The sequence below is a fragment of the Natrix helvetica genome (assembly GCF_964273705.1).
Source record: "Natrix helvetica genome assembly, chromosome: Z".
Taxonomy (NCBI): domain Eukaryota; kingdom Metazoa; phylum Chordata; class Lepidosauria; order Squamata; family Natricidae; genus Natrix; species Natrix helvetica.
In genome coordinates, this window is record NC_138554.1 from 130,564,849 (window position 1) to 130,590,811 (window position 25,963).

General features: G+C 34.8%; 1 protein-coding gene across 1 annotated transcript in view; it reads right to left on the bottom strand.

The window, feature by feature from the left end:
- The window catches only part of UBE3C (ubiquitin protein ligase E3C), a 68,661-nt gene that overhangs the window by 25,541 nt on the left and 17,157 nt on the right, over positions 1-25,963 (bottom strand). The window contains exons 10-18 of the mRNA XM_081932277.1: positions 24,165-24,352; positions 19,430-19,516; positions 18,248-18,405; positions 16,853-17,085; positions 11,800-11,904; positions 11,536-11,623; positions 7,531-7,628; positions 5,780-5,912; positions 3,525-3,772 (exon numbers count right to left, since the gene is read on the bottom strand). Of these exons, the coding sequence (XP_081788403.1) occupies positions 3,525-3,772; positions 5,780-5,912; positions 7,531-7,628; positions 11,536-11,623; positions 11,800-11,904; positions 16,853-17,085; positions 18,248-18,405; positions 19,430-19,516; positions 24,165-24,352 (1,338 nt within the window). The remainder of the gene's footprint in view (positions 1-3,524; positions 3,773-5,779; positions 5,913-7,530; positions 7,629-11,535; positions 11,624-11,799; positions 11,905-16,852; positions 17,086-18,247; positions 18,406-19,429; positions 19,517-24,164; positions 24,353-25,963) is intronic.

The window sequence follows — 25,963 nt, forward strand, 5'->3', positions numbered from 1 at the left end:
CTAGAAGGTGCAAAATAACCATAGATGTTATTTTAGAACTTTGGACAGCTGTTTAATAGACAACAATACGATCTATTTGATAATAACCCTATAGTATACAGCAGAATTCTAGAATTAACCTCTGCAGAAGGATTATTATATTCATGCAGTATTAGAGAAATTCTTGAAAGGAAGTTACCAGAATAAATATATACCTCTATGAAACAATTTTTTTTAAAAGCTGTGCGAAGGTTACTATCATTAATCTAAACAGGGAAAACAGGTATCAAGCTGAATCAATATCCTCAAATTAGCAAAGTACTCATTTTCAGTAAGAGTTCAAACACCACAATTTTTTATTTCAGTAAATATTCTGAACTTAATTGGCTTAAATGGACCTAGGTGTTTCCAAAGACAAAAAGAAAAAAGATCAGGATGCCATTACCACATACTTTAGCTGTTTATTTATTCCCTGTCTAGGCAGCCTGATTTAGGACCTATAAAATGCAATCAGTACACAAACCAGAAGCTGGAATCATCTGCTAATGGAACTTTTAATTGAGAAGTGACCATTGACATGAGGCAATTCTTTCCATGCAGAATTGCTCATAGAGACCTTTCTGCACTTTATCACAGTAAACAATCGCTAACATATGCATTAAAGAAAATTTAAATACATTATGACCCAATAAATATCACAATCAATCAATAGAATCTTTTCACTCTCAAAGATTTAGTGTTAAAATACCACACTTTTAGCAGTGTTTTAATGCTGGACAAATACTTACAAATGCTGATACTAAGTTTAGTCATTTGTAATGAAAAGATAATTGGTTATATGAAAGAATCTACCATCCAGAAAAGTATCAACTGATTTTTTTAAAAAAAATCAATTAGAGTTAATTAAAATGTGTTGCATATTATTGGGTTTTCGCCTATCTGAATATCAGCCAGTTTTGTAAATCAGAAGTTATGTATATTACACAAATACTACTTCTGTTTAATAAATAAGTGAAATAAGGTACAGTTACTTTTAGATTTTTTTTAGCATTATGAGCTTTGAACTTTAAAAATATCTAATTTATAAAAAGTTAGCACAGCTTTTACAAGTGAAAGACCAAGCTCAGAAGCTTTACTTGCTCAAAATACATATATTAACATTTCTATCGCCCATTGGATTACCTGTTTTTCTAGAATAACGCCTCTTAGTTGCAAGTTATATTAAAAAAGCATCTTATTTTATTTCCATTATGAAATATTAGTATTAAGAGTAAGAAGTTTGTTCTTGCCTATTAGGAAATTCTTAAAAGCTGTAGGGAGTCCTAATGCTTTCACAAAATAATGGCAAATAATGTTAAATATACAGAGTAGAGGTAGTCCTCGATGTATGACAATAAACCCAAAATTTCTGTTACTAAAGAAGACAGTTGCTAAGTGAATTTTCCTCCATTTTACAATCTTTATCAGATTAAGTGAATCTGGCTTCCTCATTGACTTTGCTTATCAAAAGGTCACCCAAAAATGAACACATGACCTCAGGACACTGCAACAGTCATTAGTACATGCCAGTTCCAAGTTTCCAAATTTGGATAACATCACCATGGAGATGCTGCAACAGCTGTAAATGTGAAAACCGATTATATAAGTAACTTTTTTCAGTGTTGTCATAACTTCGAAGGCCACTAAATGAACTGTTTTAAGTCGAGAACTACCTGTATGCAGAATCAAGACTAAATACAATCAAAATGTAAGAACATGCAAAGCTTGATCAAAATGGCAACCTAATTTTATTAACATAACCATGATTGCTTAAAACATACTTGATCATTTCCCCATGACTATCTAAAAATAAAATATATGTAAAGTATCAATTTTAATATATTTCGCTTCCAGTGACACTGCAGCATAAACACAGTTGTTTTGGTTTATACAATTGCTTTAATCTGGCACTTCTTTTATAACATGGGCCATTTATTCCCACAAGGACTTTTATTAACATACCAAATCACCTTAGAAATAGCTTACAAATGGATGCTATGAAAGCATTTTTATAAATGGATGATTAATTATTCAGCTAAAGTCTCAATTTGGACAGGGGCTGAAAAATAAGGTATGGATTGCACAATAAGACCGTGCCTTATCTTCTTGCTGAATGCCACTTAATAGATGTTTCTGCACTTGGATATAGCTAATTATTAGATAACACCATCATCCTGTCCCTACATAAACAGAATACACACACTGCAAAACTTTTCTATCTTCTGAGTGACCAGTAGTTCTTTTCATGTCAAGGTTTAATGTGTGGTTCAGTTTATCTCAATCAGACACAGGTTTTTTGTTTAAAAAGATAACACGTTAGGCAAATGTCCTTGATTCGGCATAAACATATTTACAAAGTATGGAAGTACCTATTTTTCATCCTTTCCCAATCACTTATAGAGATGTGAGAATGTGCACCTGAATGGTACCTAAGGTATACTGACGTAAGAATGATGGTTATTTTTTATTTGATTTATATAGAGGCCTATCTCACACTTACATGATTCAAACAAATAAAAGCACAAAATAAACAATATAAAAATAAATAAAAACATATTAGTTGGAATAGGTGTGATACAAAATACCTTCTATATTTTGCCACCGTAGACCAATATGGGTTCTCCTGCAAGGTCTACAATGTTTGAATTGTACACTGCTTATTTGGAGTTTAACAACTTTAATAAATAGAGTAATCAAAACTGAAAAATAGGTACTTTTAAATCAAAATTTTACTGATAAAGGTATGGATTTTTGTAATTGTGTGTATTTTTATTTTAGTCAATATAAAAAAGGATTTTAAAAAATACACTTTTTTGCTAAGTGGTAGCGCAGTTATTTTTTTCTGATTCACAGATGGTGTTCTCTATATTGCTCTTTCTCATCTTTTGTATCCTTGTGTGGGTGTGTGATACGCACCATTTTGCTGTAAATACAACAGAAATAGAAATAAATAAAATAAATAGAATCTTGAGATAAGGAGACTAAATGTCCCAGTCTCCCAGCTGGACATTGTGGCTAAGGAGGGAGAAGAACTCAAGGTCTCTTCGTTTCCACTCTGATGCTGTAACTATTAACAAAATTAGTCTTTGAACATGCTAAACAAGTTATACAACCTATATTTTTCCCATTTTAAATTTTTTCACAGAATCAACTATCTTTTTATCAATTTGCTTCTTGGACAGTAACATAGCATTCCAGGTGCTATTAAAAAGCATAATTACCAGGAACAGATCAGACTAAGGGATATAAATGCTAGCATATACTGTCTTTTAAAAAATTATTTGTTTCTTTTGCATTCCCCTTGTGCTTGCTTCAAAATGTTATGAATCGGTTTGAGAGACAATAATTGTCAGACGGATAAAGTACAGATTTTTGTTTCCATTGAAACAAAAGGAGAAATATATACAAACCTGCTTGTGCCATTCAGAATATTCTACTAAAGTTTGACCTGACCAGTGTGTATTTTGCAGCATTCAAGTAGTTTTTATATTCATGCATTTATTTACCTTTCCAAGCATCCGCCCAAGAAAATAATAGTGCCGTGCATAAGAACCTCCAACAAGCATTTGTGCGGCAGGATTTGGATAAAGCAATCCTTCATTAGTGGTCTTAAAAAAACCCTGGTTAGGGTTAAATCCTGATTTAAGTAGTTCGTTCAAAAATTCTCGGAATATTCCACCCCCATCAATACCAGCTTCATCTAGACCATGGGCATTGAGTAAATGTACACGAATCCGTTTTTTCAAATCAGGTTCTGAAGAAATAAAAGAAAGGCTATAGAATAAACTATGGATACATTAATTATAAACACATCCAAATCCACAAAAAAGTTGATTGTGCAAACAACATCAAATAGCATTTAAATGTATCTAAACCTACCAACACCAACTACTCTCAGCAATGCAGAAAACTGCATATTGCTATAGTTCCACCCCACTCATTCCTAATTGAAATCAAAACAATTTACAACCAAAAAAATTAAATATTCATTACTGAAATATGGATTTGAAGCCATATAGTGTAGCTTTTTCCGCAGCACGTAATTCCTCTCTAGAACAGCCATTTGTGGCAAGTCTGTTGGCTAAAACTTCAAGAATCCTGACCATTTCTGAGTTTGTTGGGACCAATGGAAGCTTTAGTCTAAATATTTGGAGCACCAGTTTTCTATGTATGCTTTACATGTAGAATTTATATGTAGAGGCTACATCAAGGAAGATGACAAAGCAACTATCACTGAAGGTCTATTCAAAGGGGTCTTGACTTACATCTATTCTCCTTCTATGTTGGTACGTTTTATATTTAGCCCTTGCTTCCATTCAAGCATTCACATATTTTTGTAATTGCCTCTGACCTTTTAAAACATGCGTACATCTATTCAAATGTTTTGACACAGGAAAATAAAACACATTTTGCTCCAAAGTCATTTCTCTTTCATCTGGAAAATTAAGCCAATATTCTTATCCACATTTTTTCCAATATATCAGAATAGTTAATGTGTTCATTAGTAACTTGTTCCAACATTTAGTCTGGTAAATATCAGAAATACTTTCAGGAGATTCTGGGTCCCACATTCACATTAGATGAGAATTTACACCCATAGAATATGCAATACTGTAATGGAGTATGAGAATGATCTTGGAAGATGGTGGGAGAAAAAAATTACATCAATCTTGAAAGTTCGAAAGTACAAATTTCCGGTTCTGTCTTTATACTGCCTGATAAATTACAGCAGATAATGTCTACGTTTCTTTTTTCTGCCTGTTTCTCACAAATCAGAAAGAAGAGCATCTCTTCCTCACCCCCCAACAAATCTTCCAAGGCCATTTTTACATTCCATTACAAATAATTTATTCTAATGTTCTAAAGAAAATAGTTCAACTCTTAAAATTATTGTTAACGTTCACACAAAAATTTCCTCTTAATAGACAGTATCTTCTTTAAAAGTTGGCTACTAAGAATATGAGATCTGACCATGGCAAGAAATAATTTCTAACTGTGCCTTAAAAGTAGCCCAAAACATTTAGTGTAAATTTGCTCTTTTACTCAAGATCATAGGAACAGATCAATCATGTCTGTTTTCTTATGCAGATATAAATCAATCTGCATTTTAATGCATCTCAGGGTTTCAAATAAGCTTTTAATTTCATGGCTGACTTTTCTACGGATTTCACAAATTTTCTGATTACTTTACAGGGGGGGGAGACTATGATAAATGACATCATATAAATCAGATAGTGAAAATCTGATTAATGAAAAGTAGAAAGCCAGTGACATATAGCACTAAACCTCTGGGACTAAGGAAATTTTAGTGGAATTTCCACCTGTGGAAACGCCTAGATTATTTCAGATTCATCATCATGCTCACAGATGGACCATGTCACATGGCACAAGGCTGTTGTTGCATGGAAAATCTGAGACTGGAGCATTATGCATGTCACCTTGCTCTCCTCTATGAAAAGGTGAAATGTAATAATGTCTAATAAATAAATATTCTGCCCACTCAAGATCAATACACAACAGCTTTTTTAATAATCTAAAAGATTTAAAATGTTGTTACAAAATATTTCCATCATTGTAAACTATGATCTCTTTTTAAAAAAAAATCTCAAACACGTGGAATGTTTAATGCTGTACAGGATTTTACAGCATATCAGTCTTCTGTCTAATATCCCCTAATATAAGCATAAGATTTCTAGGTGTCCCAATCTAATTTTTTATAGTTCTCAAGATAAATCATTTGAACAATTTATAAATATCATACCATTTTCAGGAGAAAGTTTGTCGTATGCATCTTCATAAATATAATTTCTTCTGATGGTAACATTAATTCCATCCAGAAATGGACCTTCTCCTTGTACTTCCTGCTTGTCTGCATAGATCAGCCTTTGAAAGATCTTGTATGGAGTAAGTCATGAAAGGAAAAGTAATTACACTTAAGTATGGACTTTCAATACAACATAATTCAGTAGCATTTCAATTTCATTACATAGAGCTAAGGTATTGGGAATTTGTGGTAAGATTTTTTTTAAACTAGTATTTTACACGCCTTCACATAGAAAAGCTTGCATTAAGAAGTTTACCTAACACATGAACGAAAGCTTAAAGTTACAAGATTCTTGCCACTTCTAACACTTCCGCATGAACTAAGCAACACATTTCCCCTACATTTATCAATGTCCTTTTCAGTAACAGTGATTTATATCTCTTATGAAACTATCTTCCATTTCCCTTATAGTATAAGTACATGTTGACAGCAGCACAATTCTTGGAATTCAGTTTGCTAATTAGCTGAAAGCTGTGGCATTAACAGAAGTTTATGTGGTAATTTTTAAATGAAAATGATGAGGAAAACCTGGTTTATATGATGATCGCTTACAATAGCCTCAAAAACCTAAAACTACAAAATTTTAAACAATTTATGGGTAGGGCCTGAATCTTAAAAAAAATCAGTACAAACTATTCCAGAAGCCGAACAAAAGATAATTTAATTCAGAAGATTTGCAGATGGAACTCACCAAATCATTTCATGGCTGTGGTTAGCCAAGATTCTCTACTTCCTTCTACTGGCTGATATTTATCACTTTCTCATTTGTTAATATCATTTTTATCTGCCACCACTGAAAATATTGCAGCCACCACTTTCTACAAATACTTTCTACAAATATTTCCTGCCATGCCAATGAATGGCAAATGCTTTTATAGCTTCTGCTCAATTGCATTCAAGACAACATATGAATGGGTGCAATGTATATTTGTATTAGAACCTTAATTCTCTATCCAGTTACAAAGGTAGCTTTTAGATCAAGAAAGGTTACATATCACAACAGATAAATGGGGGGAAAATTCTACCTGCAATTTAGTGCAAGAACTGTAGTTCAGAGCAAAAAATCTGACCAAGAATTGACAATATCACTTAAAAATTTCTCTGTTGTGATGTGTCATCTTTCTTGATCTAAATGCTACCTTTCTGATTGAATAGAAAACTAAGGTTCCAACACAACTGTAATTTTTGTACTTTTCAATGTCACAGTCACTTTAAGAATAAAAAATATATTAAACTAACTCAGGCTATTTTCAATATTTGGAGAGAGATACAAAAACATTCTAATCTCCTCCAACCATGGAACTGAGATGTTGAGCTTGCAAAATTTAGTCCTCACTAAAAGTTCTGTAATCAATCTCCTATGGGCAAAATATAAATGTATGCTGTCTTTTATGGCGCACATAGTTCAAGACTTAAAAAGTGAGCAAACGTTCAAAATATTTAAAATTTGAAATAGTTGCTTTTAATTTGAAATGACCGCTCTGACTATATAAAAATATCTTCAAGTCTAGCCAGTAATTTCAGAATGGCAGCACAATAACAGAAATAAGAACAGACCATTTCAAATTCAAAACAACAGCACGAAACATTTCCATTCTAAAATGTTATATACACCTTTAACAAGAATATACTTTCAGCAATATTTAAAACTTTGTTAAAAATTACAAGGCTTAAAAAAGATAAAGCACCTTTACTCTTTCTTCAAAAGGAACCACAAAAGGCAGCTCTGTTAATATTGCAAGCTGTCGCTCCTCCGACACAGAAAGGGGGGCTGGATCCAGTCCCACTTTTAAACAAAGAGATCAGAATTTAGCTTTATTATGTAGTACCATATGATCTTTTCCATTCTTCCTCAACTGGTGAGGACAGTACTATGTACATCAGGAATGGGCAACCTGGAGTTCTCCATATAGTTTGAATTACAGGTAGTCCTCAACTTACAGCCATTTGTTTAGTGTCTGGTCAAAATTACAATGGCATTGAAAAAAGTGGCATAATCATTTTCACACTTGCAACCATTGCAGCACTCCCATGGTCATATGATCAAAATTCGGATGCTTGGGAAACTGGTTCATATTTAGTGTCCTAGGGTGATGTGAGACCTTTAGAAACAAAGTCAATGGGAAAGCCAGATTCACTTTAACAACTGTGTTCCTAACTTAACAATTGAGTGATTCACTTAACAATTATGGAAAAGTCATAAAATGGGGTAAAAGACTCTTAACTGTTGCTGTCTTAACACAGCAACAGAATTTTAGAATGAACCGTGGTCATAAATTGAGGTTTACCTGTACAGATCCCATTAAAGTGTAGCCTAAATATTAGAATTCATTATACAGCTTAAATAAAATTGAAGAAATACTTGAAGGCTACTTAGTTTAACCCAGCGAACTAAGGATCACTTATTTAATAAATACATATGCCACCTGTTCAACCAACAACCAGGTTTCAAAAGTCTGCTTGGAGAGTTTCAGCTTATACAGGTAAATTTGGCTTTTCTTATTCATTTTATTGTTATTTATAAATAACATCACCTCGACGGCTTCGTTGGGGTGGTTCGGGGTAGAGATGTATAACTGAGTATCATCGGCATACAGATGATACTCAACCCCGAACCCTCGAATGATCCCGCCCAGCGGTTTCATGTATGTGTTGAACAGGAGAGGTGAGAGGACCGACCCCTGTGGCACCCCACACGTAAGTGGCCTCAAGGTCGACCTCTGCTCCCCTGCCAACACACATTGCGTCCGACCAGAGAGGTAGGAGAACCACCGCAATACGGTGCCCCTCACCCCCAACCCCTCCAGCCGACGCAATAGGATACCATGGTCAATGGTATCGAAAACCGCTGAGAGATCTAGTAGGACTAGGATGGAGGAACAGCCCCCATCCTTCGCCCTCCAGAGATCATCCACCAACGCGACCAAAGCCGTCTCCGTGCTGTGACCGGGCCGGAAACCGGACTGGCGCAGGTCTAGATAATCAATTTCCTCCAGGTGGCGAGGGAACTGTTGCGCCACCACACTCTCTACAACCTTCGCTAGGAAGGGAAGGTTGGAGACGGGACGATAATTGGCTAACTCTGCTGGGTCCAGAGAAGGCTTCTTAAGCAGGGGCCTCACCACCGCCTCTTTCAAGACAGCCGGCAAGGACCCCCCGCTCAACGAAGCGTTCACTAGTCCCTGGAGCCAGCCTCGTGTGACCTCCCAGGCTGCCAGTATAAGCCAGGAGGGACACGGGTCCAATAAACATGTGGTGGCCCGCAGTCGCCCACGTAACCTGTCCATATCCTCGGCGGCAACAGAGTCAAACTCCTCCCAGAATGGTCCCTCAAGACTCGCCTCCGACGTCTCCTCTGGATCACTGAGGGAGACCCATTCACTCCGGATCTGAGCGATTTTGTCCTGCAGATATTCCCCAAATTCCTCTGCTCTACCCTGCAGTGGGGCTTCCCGCGGCCTCTGTGAAAGGAGGGAGCAGGTCACCCGAAACAGGGCGGCAGGGCAGTTTTCTGTGGACACAATAAGAGTGGCGCAGTATCGACGCTTGGCCACCCTTAGTGCCACAAGGTAGGTCCGTAAGTAGGCTCTTACCTGTGTTCGGTCAGATTCGGAGCAAGAGGATCTCCATCTGCTCTCTAGGCGTCTCTTGTGGCGTTTCATCACCCTTAGCTCCTCGGTAAACCAAGGGGCCAGGGTGGTTCGCTGCCACCGGAGAGGCCGCAAAGGCGCAACCCGGTCCAAGGCCCCGGCCGCCGCATTGTTCCATGCGGCCAGCTTACAGCGTTTTAAAACAAGAATTATAAAATAAAAACACAGATCATATGTGTTCAGAAGGAAACCACACAATAGAAAAAATTGAAGACCAAGAAACGACCTTGGAAAAAATATGCAATGACCATTAGTAAATAGGAGCTCAACTTTGGAAAGCAAGAAGACATGAGGGGGAAGCTAAAAATTGCTTTCTCTTTTATACTCTTTGGTGTAAGAGGGAGGGAAGAGGAAATTTGATTGGGCTTCCAAGATTTTATTAGCATAGTCTTTATCAATAATGTATTATTCTAATATTTCTTGTGGTATGTTTCCTGAGCTCGCCTACCCCAAAGGGCCAACAGCCATTCCCAGAGCTTTCTGAGGAGGAACCATTGGTACCTATGGGAAATAGTATTCCAAAGAGCGGGTGCTGCAACAAGAAAGACAGCCTTCATTCCCTATTGTAACTTTACCACTACAGGTTGATTTACAACCACAAGTAGAACAAGAATTTCCATTGCTAAGCAAGGTAGTAGTTAAGTGAATCGCACCCAATTTTACAACCTCTTTTGCCATAGTTTTTTTAAACAAATCACTGCAATTGTTAAAGGAATCATGCAGTTACTAAGTGAATCCAACTTTCCCTATTGATTTGCTGGCTGGGAAGATTAGAAATGGAGATCACATTACCCTGGGATGTTGGAATTGTTGTAACTACGAGATGGTTACCAAAAGTCTGAATTTTGATCATGTAATGGTGGGAATGCTGCAGCTATCATAAATGTAAGGATTGATCATAAGTCACTTTTTTCAACATCATTATAACTTTGAACAGTCACTAAACAAATGGTTATAAGTCAAGGACTACCTATATATTCAGTACGTTGCTCTCAAAGTTTGGAGACATGGGGGGGGGGGTGTTGATGTAAAATAAAGGAAAGTGGGGAAGGAAAGTGAAGGGAAAATTTAGCAACAAAAACAGTGTGAAACCGCAAGCATAGCTGAAAATGAAATTTCTCAAAACAAGAATTATTTTGAAAATACGAATGTTACATATCAAAGAAGACATTCAAGGACTACGTGGGAGAATTAATAAATATTCTTGAAAGAGCGGTGTATTATTTGTTACTAAAGTAAGATACACTTTTCTTTGGAATCAAATTGCAGGAAAGTACTGCAAAATAGTCTCGCTTCTTTTCTTTTTCTTTTCTTTTTCAGAAAAAAATCTGACAACAAATGCTACACTTCTAACCTACAAGTTAATTTTAATTAGATCAATTCAGAAGAACATCTTCACTGCAAAACGAACCTTACAAGAGTGATAACTTAAGTAAATAGCAATTTTTGGTACGTGAACTTGCAAGCATTTTATAAATTTTCAGCAAACATTTTCAATTAGTCAAGATAGGCAATTGATTGTGCTAAGGGTTAAAAGCATTTTGAAAAGAGAAACTGCATGTACAGCAAAGGTAAGCCACTATCTAAATTCAGCGGTTCAATTATTCTAGCCAATTAGTCAATTTTATCCAGACTGCCCCATCAAGTTATTTATTTGAAGAGAAATATGGGATTGAGTCATCAATACACAAGGCATTTAGAAACAAAAGAGCCTGCCATTTAAATAAATGAGAAAACACAAGTAACATTGTCACATGCAAGTCAGTGACTCTTTCACATTAATTGTGTTTAACTCATGAGGAGTCGAGTGGAATTAAACAAATCAAAAGGACATTGTTATGCACCTGTCTTCACACAATCATTGTAACGGCATTCTTTTTCATTCTAAGCCCCTTCATGGGTCATTTCTTAGAGAAAGATTGGTCTCTTTTTCAGATAGATAACCATTATAAAAATAGAAATGCAGGCAATGTGAAACCAAATCTGATATTGAGTAAAGTTGTCTCCTGCACAGGTTAGTTTCAACAACAAACCATTTCTTACCATCCAAAGTTGACTGCAAGGGGCCTATCCTTCCCATTCTCCTCACTCTCCATACATGTCTGGCTGATGGCACATAAAGCTGTGTAACCTAGCAGTACATTAAATATGATGGTTAAATGTCTTGGGCTGAAACTTTAAAAGTACATTATTGGTATGCATGCTAATTTTTAAGAAATTGCAACACTGAGATATAAAAACAGCTTAAATATGTAAATTCAATATGAAAAAAGCTCTTTTTAAAATAAAAAATAATTTCTATATTACCTTATCTGCTCTAATGTTTTCTTGTAATGATAGCCAATGATCTGGTGGGCAAAAATTCCTTCTTGTATCTCTAGATTTCAGCATTTTCACTAAATTAGTGATTACCTAGATGATTAAAACAGCCATTATGAAGTATTTTTATGCAGGAAGGCAGAAAACAAGACTCAGTTATAAACAGAATTTGTATTTATATTAATATACTTATACCTAATACATATATTTAGTTTGCGTGAGAGAGAAAGAGAAAGACTAACAGTTGGAGAATTTGGTTGGAGTTCACTTTTCCTCAACCAGATTCTCACCAGTTCTATTGGATTTCAACATCCCAGATCCCTAACCATCATGGCTGATTCCAGAACATAAAGACAATAAATCATCCTCTGCATCTTTGGGTCAAAATCAAGTATGATCCTCAACTATCCAAGACACTGGACAAATTTTGTGAAAAATAATCAACAATTTTAAATCATTAAACTAAGTATTGGCAGAGTTAATTCATCATCATCATCATCATCATTTTAGTCATTGTCTATCCACTTCAGGATGAAGGCCTCTTCTGCGTGTTTCCAATAATAACTAATTACGTTTTTAAAAAATATCTGTGAACAAAATTTAAATATAATCTTAAAATAATCAATACAATACAATACAATACAATACAATAGGAGAGTTGGAAGGGACCTTGGAGGTCTTCTAGTCCAACCCCCTGCCTAGGCAGGAAACCCTATACCGTTTCAGACAAATGGCTATCCAACATCTTCTTAAAGATTTCCAGTGTTGGGGCATTCACAACTTCTGGAGGCAAGCTGTTCCACTGATTAATTGTTCTAACTGTCAGGAAATTTCTCCTCAGTTCTAAGTTGCTTCTCTCCTTGATTAGTTTCCACCCATTGCTTCTTGTTCTACCCTCAGGTGTCTTGGGGAATAGTTTGACTCCCTCTTCTTTGTGGCAACCCCTGAGATATTGGAAGACTGTTATCATGTCTCCCCTAGTCCTTCTTTTCATTAAACTAGACATACCCAGTTCCTGCAACCGTTCTTCACATGTTTTAGCCTCCAGTCCTCTAATCATCTTCGTTGTCTTCTCTGCACTCTTTCTAGAGTCTCCACATCTTTTTTACATCGTGGCGACCAGAACTGAATGCAGTATTCCAAGTGTGACCTTACCAAGGCATTATAAAGTGATATTAACACTTCACGTGATCTTGATTCTATCCCTCTGTTGATGCAGCCTAGAACTGCGTTAGCTTTTTTGGCAGCTGCTGCACACTGCTGGCTCATATTTAAACGGTTGTCCACTAGGACTCCAAGATCCCTTTCACAGTTACTACTACTGAGCAAGGTATCATCTATACTGTACTTGTGCATTCTGTTTTTGTTGCCCAAATGTAGAACCTTACTCTTTTCACCATTGGATTTCATTTTATTAGATAGTGCCCAATGTTCAAGTTTGTCAAGATCCTTCTGTATCTTAAGCCTATCTTCTGGAGTGTTGGCTATTCCTGCCAGCTTGGTGTCATCTGCAAATTTGATCAGTTCCCCATTTATTCCCTCATCCAAATCATTGATGAAGATGTTGAAGAGTACTGGGCCTAAAACAGAACCTTGGGGTACTCCACTGCATACTTCCCTCCATGTAGATGCAGTTCCATTGAGGACTACATGTTGAGTGCGGTTGGTCAGTCAGTTACGAATCCATCTGGTGGTGATGCTGTCTAACCCACATTCTTCTACTTTATCTAGTAGTAGGTTATGGTCTACCTTATCAAAAGCCTTACTGAAGTCCAAGTAAACTATATCAACGGCATTCCTCTGGTCCACTAATTTTGTTATCAATCCCATTATTAAATATAACATTGTATCAAGACTATCCATTAAGATGAATGGATTCAAAAGTAGTCCAAGTAAACTATATCGACAGCATTCCTCTGGTCCACTAATTTTGTCATCAATCCCATTACTAAATAACATTGTATCAAGACTATCCATTAAGATGAATGGATTCAAAAGTAATACGTTTTGGTAGTGACTTTCACCTGCAAAGTACATTTTATTCTGAAATATTGTTAAAAACTGATAATTTTATATGCTTACTTTCCACAAGCCTTAACATGGTTTCTTCTGTATCTATGTAAAAAAATCCATAAATATCTAACTCTTTGTAAACTTCAATAAATGTTAGCTAACTGCACTAACCCCATAAAATAATAATGATATTGGTATGAAACTTTTAAGCATTTGAGAAGAACTGAGAATTAAAGATTGAGAGTGTCTTTCACACTTTTTTTTGTGATAACTAAGTTTCCACACACATTTTGAACAGGAAAAAAATAGATCATCGTGAAAGGACTCACTGACCATTATATAATCAATAAGCATTCCTTTTTCATTTGTCTACTTACCGCTACAGGTAGGAGATCTCTGACCTTGTCAAATATTCTTATTTTTGTTGTGAATCACATATTGAAAGATGAATATTTATTTTGTCACAATATAAGCCATACAAGTTTATATGCTTCATTTGTATCTGTTCTTCTACATACACATACTACGGAAATTATACATGCTACTAAAGAATATCTTTTGAGAAAAATCCTGCACAGCTCAATTTTTTAAATAAAAATGCATACAAAACAAAATAACTACACAAACACACACACTTGCTAATTTTTGTTTTATATTTACTAACTATATAACTGGCTTTTTGCTGTATACCATTCATCATTCCCACAAGGATTTTTTTCAGATTTGACCAATTATACTTACTGGTAATATTCTAAGTAAATATAGTTCATCTTGTAGATTTCAACATAGAAAGCTTGCTGGATTCAACAGCCCAGCACAAACTCTTTTTATAGCAGGAATTTTGAATTTAAGTTTCCAAAATTCTCAGCCATCATGGGCCATTGGGCCAATATGTTTGGGGGACATCAGCTTGAGAAAAACTGGCATAATACCAGAGCACTTCACATTTCTGTAATATGTAAGCATACTAGGTCCATATTCATAGATTGTAAACTTTACTAGATAACAAATGGATAACTAATTAAAATTGCAATCTTTTATTACATCTCCATAGTATCTTGCCCTGCTTTGTACAATATTCAACACAATCAAAATATTATCAGCTACTCTCATTGCTACTAATGTCCATAATGTTCATTGCTCATAAGTGAAATGTCTTGTAAAAATCAGACAAAATGGGTGGGATAGAGGCTATTGTAGACTTGTAGAATGAATAAGCATTCCTTAATTAGCCCATCAGGTTAAGTGCAAGCATTAATGGGTCTTTCCTAAAGTCTAGCTTGACATTTTTCTTCAAACATGGCCAAGAAGAAAGTTCCATTAGCAATATTAATACAAGCTTAGTTGATCATTTTCATTCAATTAACTTCTTTCAATTAAATAGATAGCTTGACAAAAACAGTGATAAAAGACCTAAAGGAACAGCTGATGACTCGAACTGAACATTAGTGTGCGAGAGGTCGCTGGTATTAAACGGACTGTAAATCTAGCATTTAATTTGGAAAATGCATTTCTTCTGCTTCCACTCCTTTAATGAGTAATTTTAGCTGACTGTGAGTGTTTGCTGCAGACATTTCATGGCAAGTCAAGCACTTTCTTATGAAACAGTTATATCCTGAATTGCTACCCTACTGCCTTAATGGGTATCACTGGGAGATCAGAAAAAAATAAACTACATAAATATCTAGCAATTATTATAAAATAAATTAATTCAAAAATACTCTTGAGCTATCTTAGCTGCCATGGACAATTTTCAGAAAATGGTAATACCAGCTGTTCAAAACAGGCAGTCAGGATACAGACACCATAGAGATTCCAGGAATCCTACTTTATTACTTTAGGTAATAATTATAGAATTAAAAGCCTATCAGAATTTCTCTCTTCCCCAATTTATACCAAACAGAATCAAATTGGGGCAATTTTGAGGTTCTTTCTTGTGCCTTCTCAGGATTGAATTTCCATTCCTCCTCCCTTACTGGTTTATCCATTCCTTCCCCAAGGTCTTTTCTGTATGGGAAAAATACAAGTAATCTTCTAATATGCAGCCTAGCTTGTTAATTCTGCCTATAAGCTTCCTCGATTTTAGAAGTTCAAAAATTCTCAAATGGCTTACATGACATCACAGACCAAATTACTAATATATTTAATAGGGCATATAAAAGCTCCCAAAGGATCTCAATGAATTGTCCAAAGACCTGAACAAGGGTGGTATTCACTTACCTTCCCTACCGGTTCACAAATGTGAGCTCAGCCTTCCGTGCACGTGCTTTGGCTTAAAAAAAGTGCCTAAATGGGACGGCATTGAGCCGGGGGGAGGGGGGGCACCCACAATTTCCACTACCAGTTCGGGTGAATCAGTCCGAACCGGCAGAATACCACCTCTGGACCTGAAGTATGCTGTGAAGAAATGAAAGCTCACCAAGTATTAGCCAGCTTGCATGAAGGATCGTTAGTGTAACCTCACCTGAAGCCATCTGAACACATGTACATTTCCCCTTAAAACAAAGGGTCTATGGTGATTTATTTTTGTAAGGCATCCACCTCTGAAGTTTTATCCTGAGAATAGTATTCAGATCTAAATATGCCTTATGTATAAATGTGTGACAATACATTCATTGGAATCCATTCTGCAAAGACCAAAATGTATCTTAAAAACTGCAAGAACATATTGAACACATATCAAGTATCAGCTGCTGAATCAGAAGAGCTTAAAGGAATATTCATTTTTATATTCTCTTTTGACATGTAAACTTCTTAAGAAATCCACTCTTTTAAAAAATACAAACATATTTTTAACATAATCTTTTTCAATACCCAAAGTTTCCCAGCGAGCCTGCTGAGAATTTTGAGAACTGAAAGCAGAAGGAAAGCATCAAAAGTTGAAGAAAATTATGACAGAATCACAGTTGAAGACATTGCATAAAACTTTAAATGTTTGTCCACTCTAGATCTGCATTCATCTGTTCCTCCATATGAGTGAAAAAAGGAGTTATCTTGCTTTATTCTCTTATGAATCAACCGTGTATACCTTAAACAGCTGAATCCACCGCTTCTGTTCTGTTTGGATGCATTGCTGCATTTCTGTATTTGTAGTGACTCCAATACTTCTAAATGCTGCAATATATTCTTCACGAACCTCTGGCTTGGTTTCTGGATAGGCCAATTTAATAATTCCTAAACAAGCATCGCGAAGACAGCGTGATAATGTGACCAGTTCTTCTAATGTGAAAGGCATCATTGATGATTGTCTTTGACCTACAACTACAGAAAATACAAAACGTGCTTAAGGACACAGTCTTGCTCTCTTTGAATTCTCACATAGTACTTTTAACAGGATTTTTTAGAAGGATAACTTGTTGATCAACCCATGGTGGTCTGGTTTGCATTGCGTGAAATCATTCATCACAATAATCCAAAAACAAGTCAACCACTTTATGGTTTAGCATTGTGACCAAGCTAGGATTCTAAGCAAAAGATAAAAATAATTTGAATTCACAATAATGTGTTTGCTCAAATATGTGGATCTATACATTACAGTGAAGAATTAATTATTCTAATAAATCAAATGCATAGGTATAGGCAAAGATTCTTTCTCAAGTTTTGAATTGCAATTCTCACAATGCTTTGCTATCAACTATCCTTGGATTAGATTAAAACTGTAGCCCAAATATCTAGAAGATACTTGCTTGTCTCTGTACTGTTGAAATAGTAAAAATCTATCTATGCTTATTCCTCACTCCAATGTAATCTAATAAACACTGCCTGTCATATTAACAGAGAGATGTTCCAGTAGCAATTTAACTGCATCTTGTGGTTTCCTTAAACCTGATATATACAACAAGCCTATTTGCAAAGTAGGGATGGTCCATAACTCTTCTTTATTTTCTGCCTGCCTGGAGACCCCAAAAGAAAGATAGCAACAGAATTTTCTATGAAGCTTCCCCTTCTTGCTGGGGAAGCCAGCAAGATGTCATAAGTTGGGATCATGTGAAATCTTCACTTAAAAACTTGCATGGTCCTCTGTTAATTATGGCAACCAAAGCTTCTGATCTTAGCTTCTGGTAGTTACCACCACTAAGCAATGTGGTGATGTTGTGACTTCAGCTTAGCCATAGAAATTCCAGTTCAAATTGCCACCGTAACCTGAGGACTACCTTTAATGGCTAATCTATTTTGTAGGCCTTTTCAAACCTTGTATTTTACGTTATAATCTGTGTCCATTTCCAGATTAGAAAATTAAAATACAAAGAGAACAAAGCAATGCTTATAATTAAACAATAAAATATTCTAACTAAAAGTGTATATTCAAAAATTTCATTTAAAAACATTTTTATGTTTTCAGATGAAGGAGGACATCTAATATGAATATTTATAATGATGTTATTATGAGTTCTGAGAGAAAATCCACAGAAGATGCCCTTACCTTCTATAGGGTCACCAAAGAATTCATTATCATGGATAGAAATAAGTGAGTGACTAAATAAGGAGCTAAAAAGGTAGAAGAGAGGAATGATCCGACTAGAATCTTCTAACGACATTGGGGAGCCACGTGAAATTACTTGAAGGAGCGGCACCATAGACCTTAACAAAAAAACAAAAATTATAACCCTATTATCCACTTACACCTATGGCTTGGGTGGGAAAAGAAATGATTAGAAATTATTTCTAACATCCCATTTTGGATTTTTTTCTGAAATATCCTCTTTTAGAAGCCAGATTATATTTTCGGAGTATTTCAAGGCCATCTACCCAATCTGAATTTAAATGTTACTTATTGTGCAACAGTAAGTAATATTTATAGCTAGTAAAATACTGAAAATAATTTCTGATGAAATAACACTGTACAGATCTATTAATATAGTATTTTCTCTTGACAGTCACTACTTGGCAGCATAACTGGGAAAACAAGGGGAAATCTAAAACTTTGTTATTTAATCCCTGCCTTCAGCTACCAGATGTACACAGAAATCTTATTAAGAGAATACAACAGCACCACAAAATCAGACTATATGAATCCAGAATGCACGCTCGTTTCATCTTCAAGGAAAACTGAACACTCACAAGGAGCTACTATCCATCTACCAGGACAGGTGAGCTTTTGCCACCCTCCGTAGAAAGCAAGTGACACTGCTAAAATAGATTTTAAAATGCAGGACAATAATTATCTCAACAGTAAGAATAAAATAAAAGAGCCCCTCCTCCAAAAAAAAACCTCTCACCATATTCAAGTAGTGTATATAAAATAGAAGAGACATTTTCTTCTTTTTTTTCACATGAATAGAAGGAAATGTTCTTAAAGTACATATATTTTTTAATATATATTATCTTTATTAAATTTGTAAGTTGAACATTAAAATGCAAACTAAAATAAAAGGGAAAGGGGAAAGGGAATAACAAAAAGAAACATCTTAAGTTTGTGTAATTCCAAAATTTCAAACCTCTTGCACTTTTCTAATTATTATTTTTGACTGAAATATTCAGTTTTAATAAAAACATTAATTATCATTTTATTTTTTTACTGTGGAGTAGTTTTGGAAATGTTTGGTCAATACAGTACATGCTACTCTATATAAATATTGTCTATATTTATAAAATAACTACATACCCGGTAATCATTCGTGTTTTCATTTCTGAGATTAAATACCAAAGATGCCTCAAAAACCTGGCATTAAAAGCTAAACTGTACAAAAGTCTAGAAGGAAAAAGAGAAAGTATAAATTTTATCAAATATCTTTGTTAAACCTTTCTTTCAAAATTTACTCAAAATTACCCCTCTTAGACATTAATATTAATTAATATTCCAGGGTTCGCCAGCTAGTTTATATCAATACATAAAATCTTTTCTATTAAAGGAAAAGCAATGTTTATTCATCATATTAAAAACAGATAACCACGATACACTGTGCCTTTTCATGTTTCACAAACCATCAGAATCAATTCATTTTTATACCGATATATTACCGTAATTGTAATGTTATTGTAAGATGATATAAAATAATAAAGCCAAACGTTGGACCAAATTAAGATAGGAATTTTTTTATCACATTTAATTAAAAATGTATCTTTTGTTTTGAATCATGCTTATAATGGCAATGCATTGTAAGTATCATACATTTAGTCCTATTACAATTATTTGAAATTTCCAAATATCCTTATGGAAGAAACAAACGAAGACCATAAATGTCAGAAAAGTCACAAATCTCTTGTGAAGTATATGAATATCTAATATTACATTATGATTTTGAATTTTATACCCTTATCTCCATCCATTTTTATATCTTCTCTCAATCAACGGACTCTTGGCAGTTAATGTGATATAAAGAAATGCAATTTAAAATATTCACGTTAGGCATAAAACCAAATATTATTGAAACAAAGATTTTTTTTTAAAGCTTAAATATAAAAGCAGAAGTAGCCCAACCTGGTCACAATCTGCGAGGGGGCAGCCTGATCTCCACAGGGAGGCTATTGAAGAGACCAATGCTTGTTTTGAGAAGCATTGCTCTTGGCCTCAGCAATTTACCTCCCCAAAGAGAAGCAGATTTTCCCTGGACCTTCCTAAGGGTCAGGCCAATTCCACTTGGAGCAAGCAGACCTGAATACAGCCAGTTGCCAAGTCATAAAGAGCTTTATAGGTCAAACCCAGCACTAAATTGCACCAGGCATCTAATTGATAGTCAGTGTGTGGTCTAAGTGCAATAAATATTACCACATCCGCTGACAGAAAAAGAAATTTAAAAAATTTACTGCTTTCAAAATAACAATTCTTGCTTTTCACCTTGAAAATCTATGAAGCATAGCCAGATGATACTGAATTTTCTCATTATATTCTTCAAAAACATTTTCCTTGCAAAATTCTTAGCATCCATTGCATACGTAGACCTCTTTCAAGCTGAGCACATGATCCTCCTAGAGTATTTTTACAATGTTTAAGACTCAAACTTTCCATGATTATGTACTTATAACTAAGAATTTTCTATTTATGTACTTTTGCTTGGGGCTTTTGGTACTAATACTTTTCTTTTGGAATTTCCAATTATTGATAAAACTGAACCATAAATTCATTTTTGAAATTAAACTTACAAAAGGGTATAATACTAAAAGTGTATTTAGTATTATCTATATTTTTAAGATTTTTCATTACTGATAATGAATCAAATATTTTATAACTTCAATAATCTAATTGAAATATTATTCATAATCACAAATATCTTACAATGATTAAGTGGAAAGCATATATACACATCAAGTTGTATATATACCAAAGGACATTTTGTAAGTTTTGTTTCTTTTATGATATATATTTTCATTTAAAAATTGAATAATGCTGCTTCTTTATATGAAGTAAGCATTTTATGAAAATCCTGCAAACTGGTTAATTAGGCATAAATAAATAAATAAATAAATAAATAAATAAATAAATAAATAAATCCCTATGATTTATGTATGCTGGTTTTTCTTTTCTTTTCTTTCTTTTTTAAGTGTCAAATTATTGCTGGTGGAATGGGAGAGATTAAATGACCCATTAAGCTTTATTTAGTCGAGGAATTGCTATAAGTTAATTACTTAAAGGCAAGGTTTTCAATTTAGGCCATAAAATGGGTTTGTTTCCCACTGAGACCATTTAAGTTAATGAAGAGAATACAATACAAAGACAGCTCGTACAGCTGGACAGAGGTCACTAGAGGAGGACAGAATATTTTGACACTTCCTTTAAACTATAGTCACAGGTAGAAGGGAGCAGATGTGACTGCAATTACATAAGATTAAATAAACTAGTGGAATCTTTCAGTATACAACTTTAAATGAACTGCTAACGTCCCTCTGGGAACCCTGAACTAATACATAAAATGCATTCTATTTTTTTATATATTTCTCTATTACTTTTTAAATGTCAAGTTACTCTATATTTTTTAAATGTGATTTTCAAAATGAAAATATTTACATGATATACAACTGCTCCCCAGAGATACCATAAACATAAAAGTCACCAAACACATGAAAGTAGATTGTGTTTGTTTATATTACAGCTACAATGCCAAATTCCATCAAGTCATCTATCACTCAAGTGGGAGTGGAAGAGTAGAAATGTATTACCACAGAATCAGCAAATGAAATGTAATTATTCAGAAGTTGCACAATAATCAAGGTGTATATCTCAACATTAACCCACACAGTTCATGCACACTTTTAATGAGTGAGAGGAGCAATTAGGAGCAGTCTTGAATGCAAACTTAAAATGGATTGTCACTCACTACAAGTAGTAACCAAGAAGGTGTTGCAAGTGGGTATTTTAAGAGCAGCGTCACACAAACCCTCTGTTAGCATTTCTCTTGTTTCTATTTATGAAAAGGGACATGTATCAGTGGGGGGTTTCTACCGGTGCAGACCGGTTCGGCTGCACCAGTAATGGTTTGGCGGCCAGGATTACTGGAATCGGCAGCGACCCAGGCCTGCCACACCCCCAAACAAGTTCTCCTACGGTGCCACCATCTTGATTTTTGCTTCTGCACATGCACAAAACAATTTTCATTGCACAAATTCTTCATTTTTAAAAATATTTTGCCCATGCAGAGACCTATTTGTGTGCAAATGTGCACGTGCGCACCGAAATTGTCCATGCACCGAACCAGCAGTAATGCCGGCATCAATCCACCCCTGACATGTATATGTAGTGTCTGAAGATTTGGCTCATATTTTGTTTGACTGTCAAATGTAAGCCCTTCTTAAGCTTAGATAGTTAGCATCCCTACCTGAAAGAACAACCTGCTGTGATCTGAATCGCCGATTGTCCTATTTCCTCCTGGGTTCTAATCTATACATTGTGAGCAGAACTGCTACGTTTATAGCTAAGTATCTGTTATATTGAATGTATTGGGGTATCTTGTAAAGGCAACGTATTTTCCTGAATGTTGGTTGGTTTTATTTATCACATATATATTTTATTACTGTATTTTCCTTTTAACTATTTTATCCTGGACTTATATCCTGCATTTTAATGTATTTTTGATATGGTCATAAGGCTAATCAATCAATACACTATCTATTCAGGAAAAGACTGAGAGACCAGGGTATAACAAAGCCACTGCTTTGCTTTGCCCAAGACTATACACATGCATTCCTGAAATTCTGGCTTAACAGCAACAAGCAGATAGACTGATGCATCAACATTGCATTTTAGGTTTATCACACGATGAAAGGAATGGGAGTAAAACAACTGTGGATGACCACAGTAGGAGATAATATTTTTATTTATCCCATAGAAAACTGAATGTCAGCACATATCCAGAACCATATGCAAACTTGAGTCTGCTAGAATTCTTGCCATTATCAGTTTACAAAGTCTGTGTTACAGGAGACTTAGATATGGCCACATTCAAATTAACCATTTTAAAACATGGAAACATCAACTAAAGATATTTATGCAAAGAGCAACAGGATTTAAAACATAGCTCCTTGAAGGAGAGTATACAGATGTGCAATTAAGACCATAGAGACATCTAATCAACTTTCTTACACAATTCATCAATAAACTTCATGTCAAAACAATGATGCATTTAAATTCCATAATTACTACCCAAAGCAATAGACTAACTGCAATAAAGGGAGGCATAGTCATTCAGCTTCTGCGATGATCTCCGGAACTCACATCCTGCTTTATTGCAATTAGTTGACAAAGACGTAATTACCCTAATCAGACTACCACAGGTTCAATGACATCTTACTTCCTCGAAAAGCTATAAACAGAAGTGAGTACCAATTTGTTTTCTGCACTACTGTTTACAAAGCAATTTGAATTCACCGGGCTTCACTGCATTCCAAAACCAAAAGGTATTATTTATATCACACACATAATCAAGCAACTTTTATTATGACAACACAAATTCAAAAATTGGTAGGGAAAGGGGTAGCAATGTTATTTATTTCTGTCTTTTAATATATTTTTATTTGTTCTATATTGACTGTTGTGTATTACCCAGAGCTGCCTTTAGAGAGAAGAGCAGCTATATACATTCAATAAATAAATAAATAAATAAATAAATAGTGATATTGTATTATTGAATGCATGCACTTTGCATTTACTACTGTTCACGTTTTAGAACCATAAAAATATTTAAAATATAATTATATTTCTGAAGACAAAGTAGTGGCATATTTGTCAGTCTTCAATATTCCAAAGGTCTACACTTTCTACACTATTATGAATCAATAAACTTGATTAACACCTTATCACAAAACAGATTAACTAAGAAGTATTTTTACAGACACATGCAAGAGTGGAAAGTCATTCTCAGTGTAATAAATTAGGTACATGAACTCACGTATCTTTTTACACTTGCCTGACTTTTGGCACCATCATTCGATGCTGCACCATCAATGTATGGCAAATGGAAGCCATCAGAGTGAAGACTTCTTCACTAGCTGAATCTCTCCAAACCATGTTTAGCAAGGTATTTGTCTGTTGCTTCGTGTCCAGCTTTGAAAGACACTCCTCAGTTATATATTGGACTGATATTCTTCCATCACCCTGTAAAATTAAATAGGGGATGGTTACATTTTAAATTGGTCAAACTGAATTATTTCAAAATTAAAAACAATTTATGAAAAATACTTCAGAGTGAGCCTTTAAGACTCTTAAAACAAGCAAGGACTTAACAGAATAAGTTCCTTCAATTCAGGTAATTTTCAAAGCAAAGTTCATAATAAAGTACATCCAAAAGTTTACATATAGGGAAGAAAGTTATATTATAGCAACAGCAATAGCACTTATATACTGCTGCATAGTGCATTACCGCACTCTTTAAGCAGTTTATAAATGTCAGTATGTTGTCCCCAACAATCTGAGTCCCCATTTTCGACCTCGGAAGGATGGAAGGCTGAGTCAACCTTGAGCCAATCATAATCAAACTCCTGGCAGCTGAGCAGTGAGTTAGCCTGCAGTATTGCATTCTAACCAATATGTCACCATGGTTCATTATAGATTACTTCCAGCAAATAATATATGGAATAGCATGTATGTTAGTAGTTCTCAGATTTGAACATGTTAAAAAATATTTAACATTGATATTTCTTCACTATTTGAAATCAGCAAATAAGAATAGCATTTCTAAATCCATACAAAGTATAGTGACGGTTTTGTTCACAATCTACAGGCGGACTTTCATTAAACAAGTGCTAAATTCAGTGCCACTTATTAAAATTCCATTCTTTACCACAATAAACCACAAAATATTATGTGACTTCTGCAATGTTGATTGCAACCAACATGTCTAGTTATATAAAACTTATTGTCAGCATTCTCCAACATCTGGAAATGAATACTGTGTACCAACACAAATATACAGTTATGCTTTTTCTTTTTATTCCACTGAATATAGCAAAACTTATAAATTGTCCAATTATCAGCAGAACCAAAGGTAATATAAAGTGTACTATATTTTGAAAGAAAGGAAGAAAAGAAACCCTTCAAGTTTATATCAATGAAGTTTGATCAAGCTTAAGTGGTGCCATTATAGAATATTCTACAATTACTTTAATAAAAGTACCCAGGAAGCACTTGAAGATTGAAGCTGAAATACTAAATTCCTCTCTGAGAAAGAATATGGTCCCTTTTGACCTAAAATAGCAGGTGTGTGACTATTATTAATTAGAAGCCATATCGGAAAAACTGACAAATACTTCTTAGCTATTATGTTCCACTGTTTTGGTAAGATGTTGAGAGAACATTATGTTTATTTCTACTCCAAACTCCAAGTACATTTGAATCCTTTCAAGATTTTTCTCCCCCACAAGGAATCGTTTCTAAAACCTTCATAGATTTTAAACTTGTTTTCGTGTGCTCCCCACAGATAACTTTTAGACTGGCTCTACAAAAATATTTAAGAGTTAGAAGCAACTTTCAAGGACATCTGTCAGAAGTAAACATCTATTGAAAAGAGTGGTTATTGTAGCTCCCTTTTCCATTTTTATATTAAATTATTTCACTGTTTCACCTCTAAATCTCCATTCTGCAAAACTGGTCAAAAGATCTTTACCCATTTAATTACATGCACATGATGCAACCATCTTTCCCAAAGAAATCAACGAGTTTTCTATTGCACGAAGTGGTATTGCCTTAGTCATTATTTTAAGGTTGAGC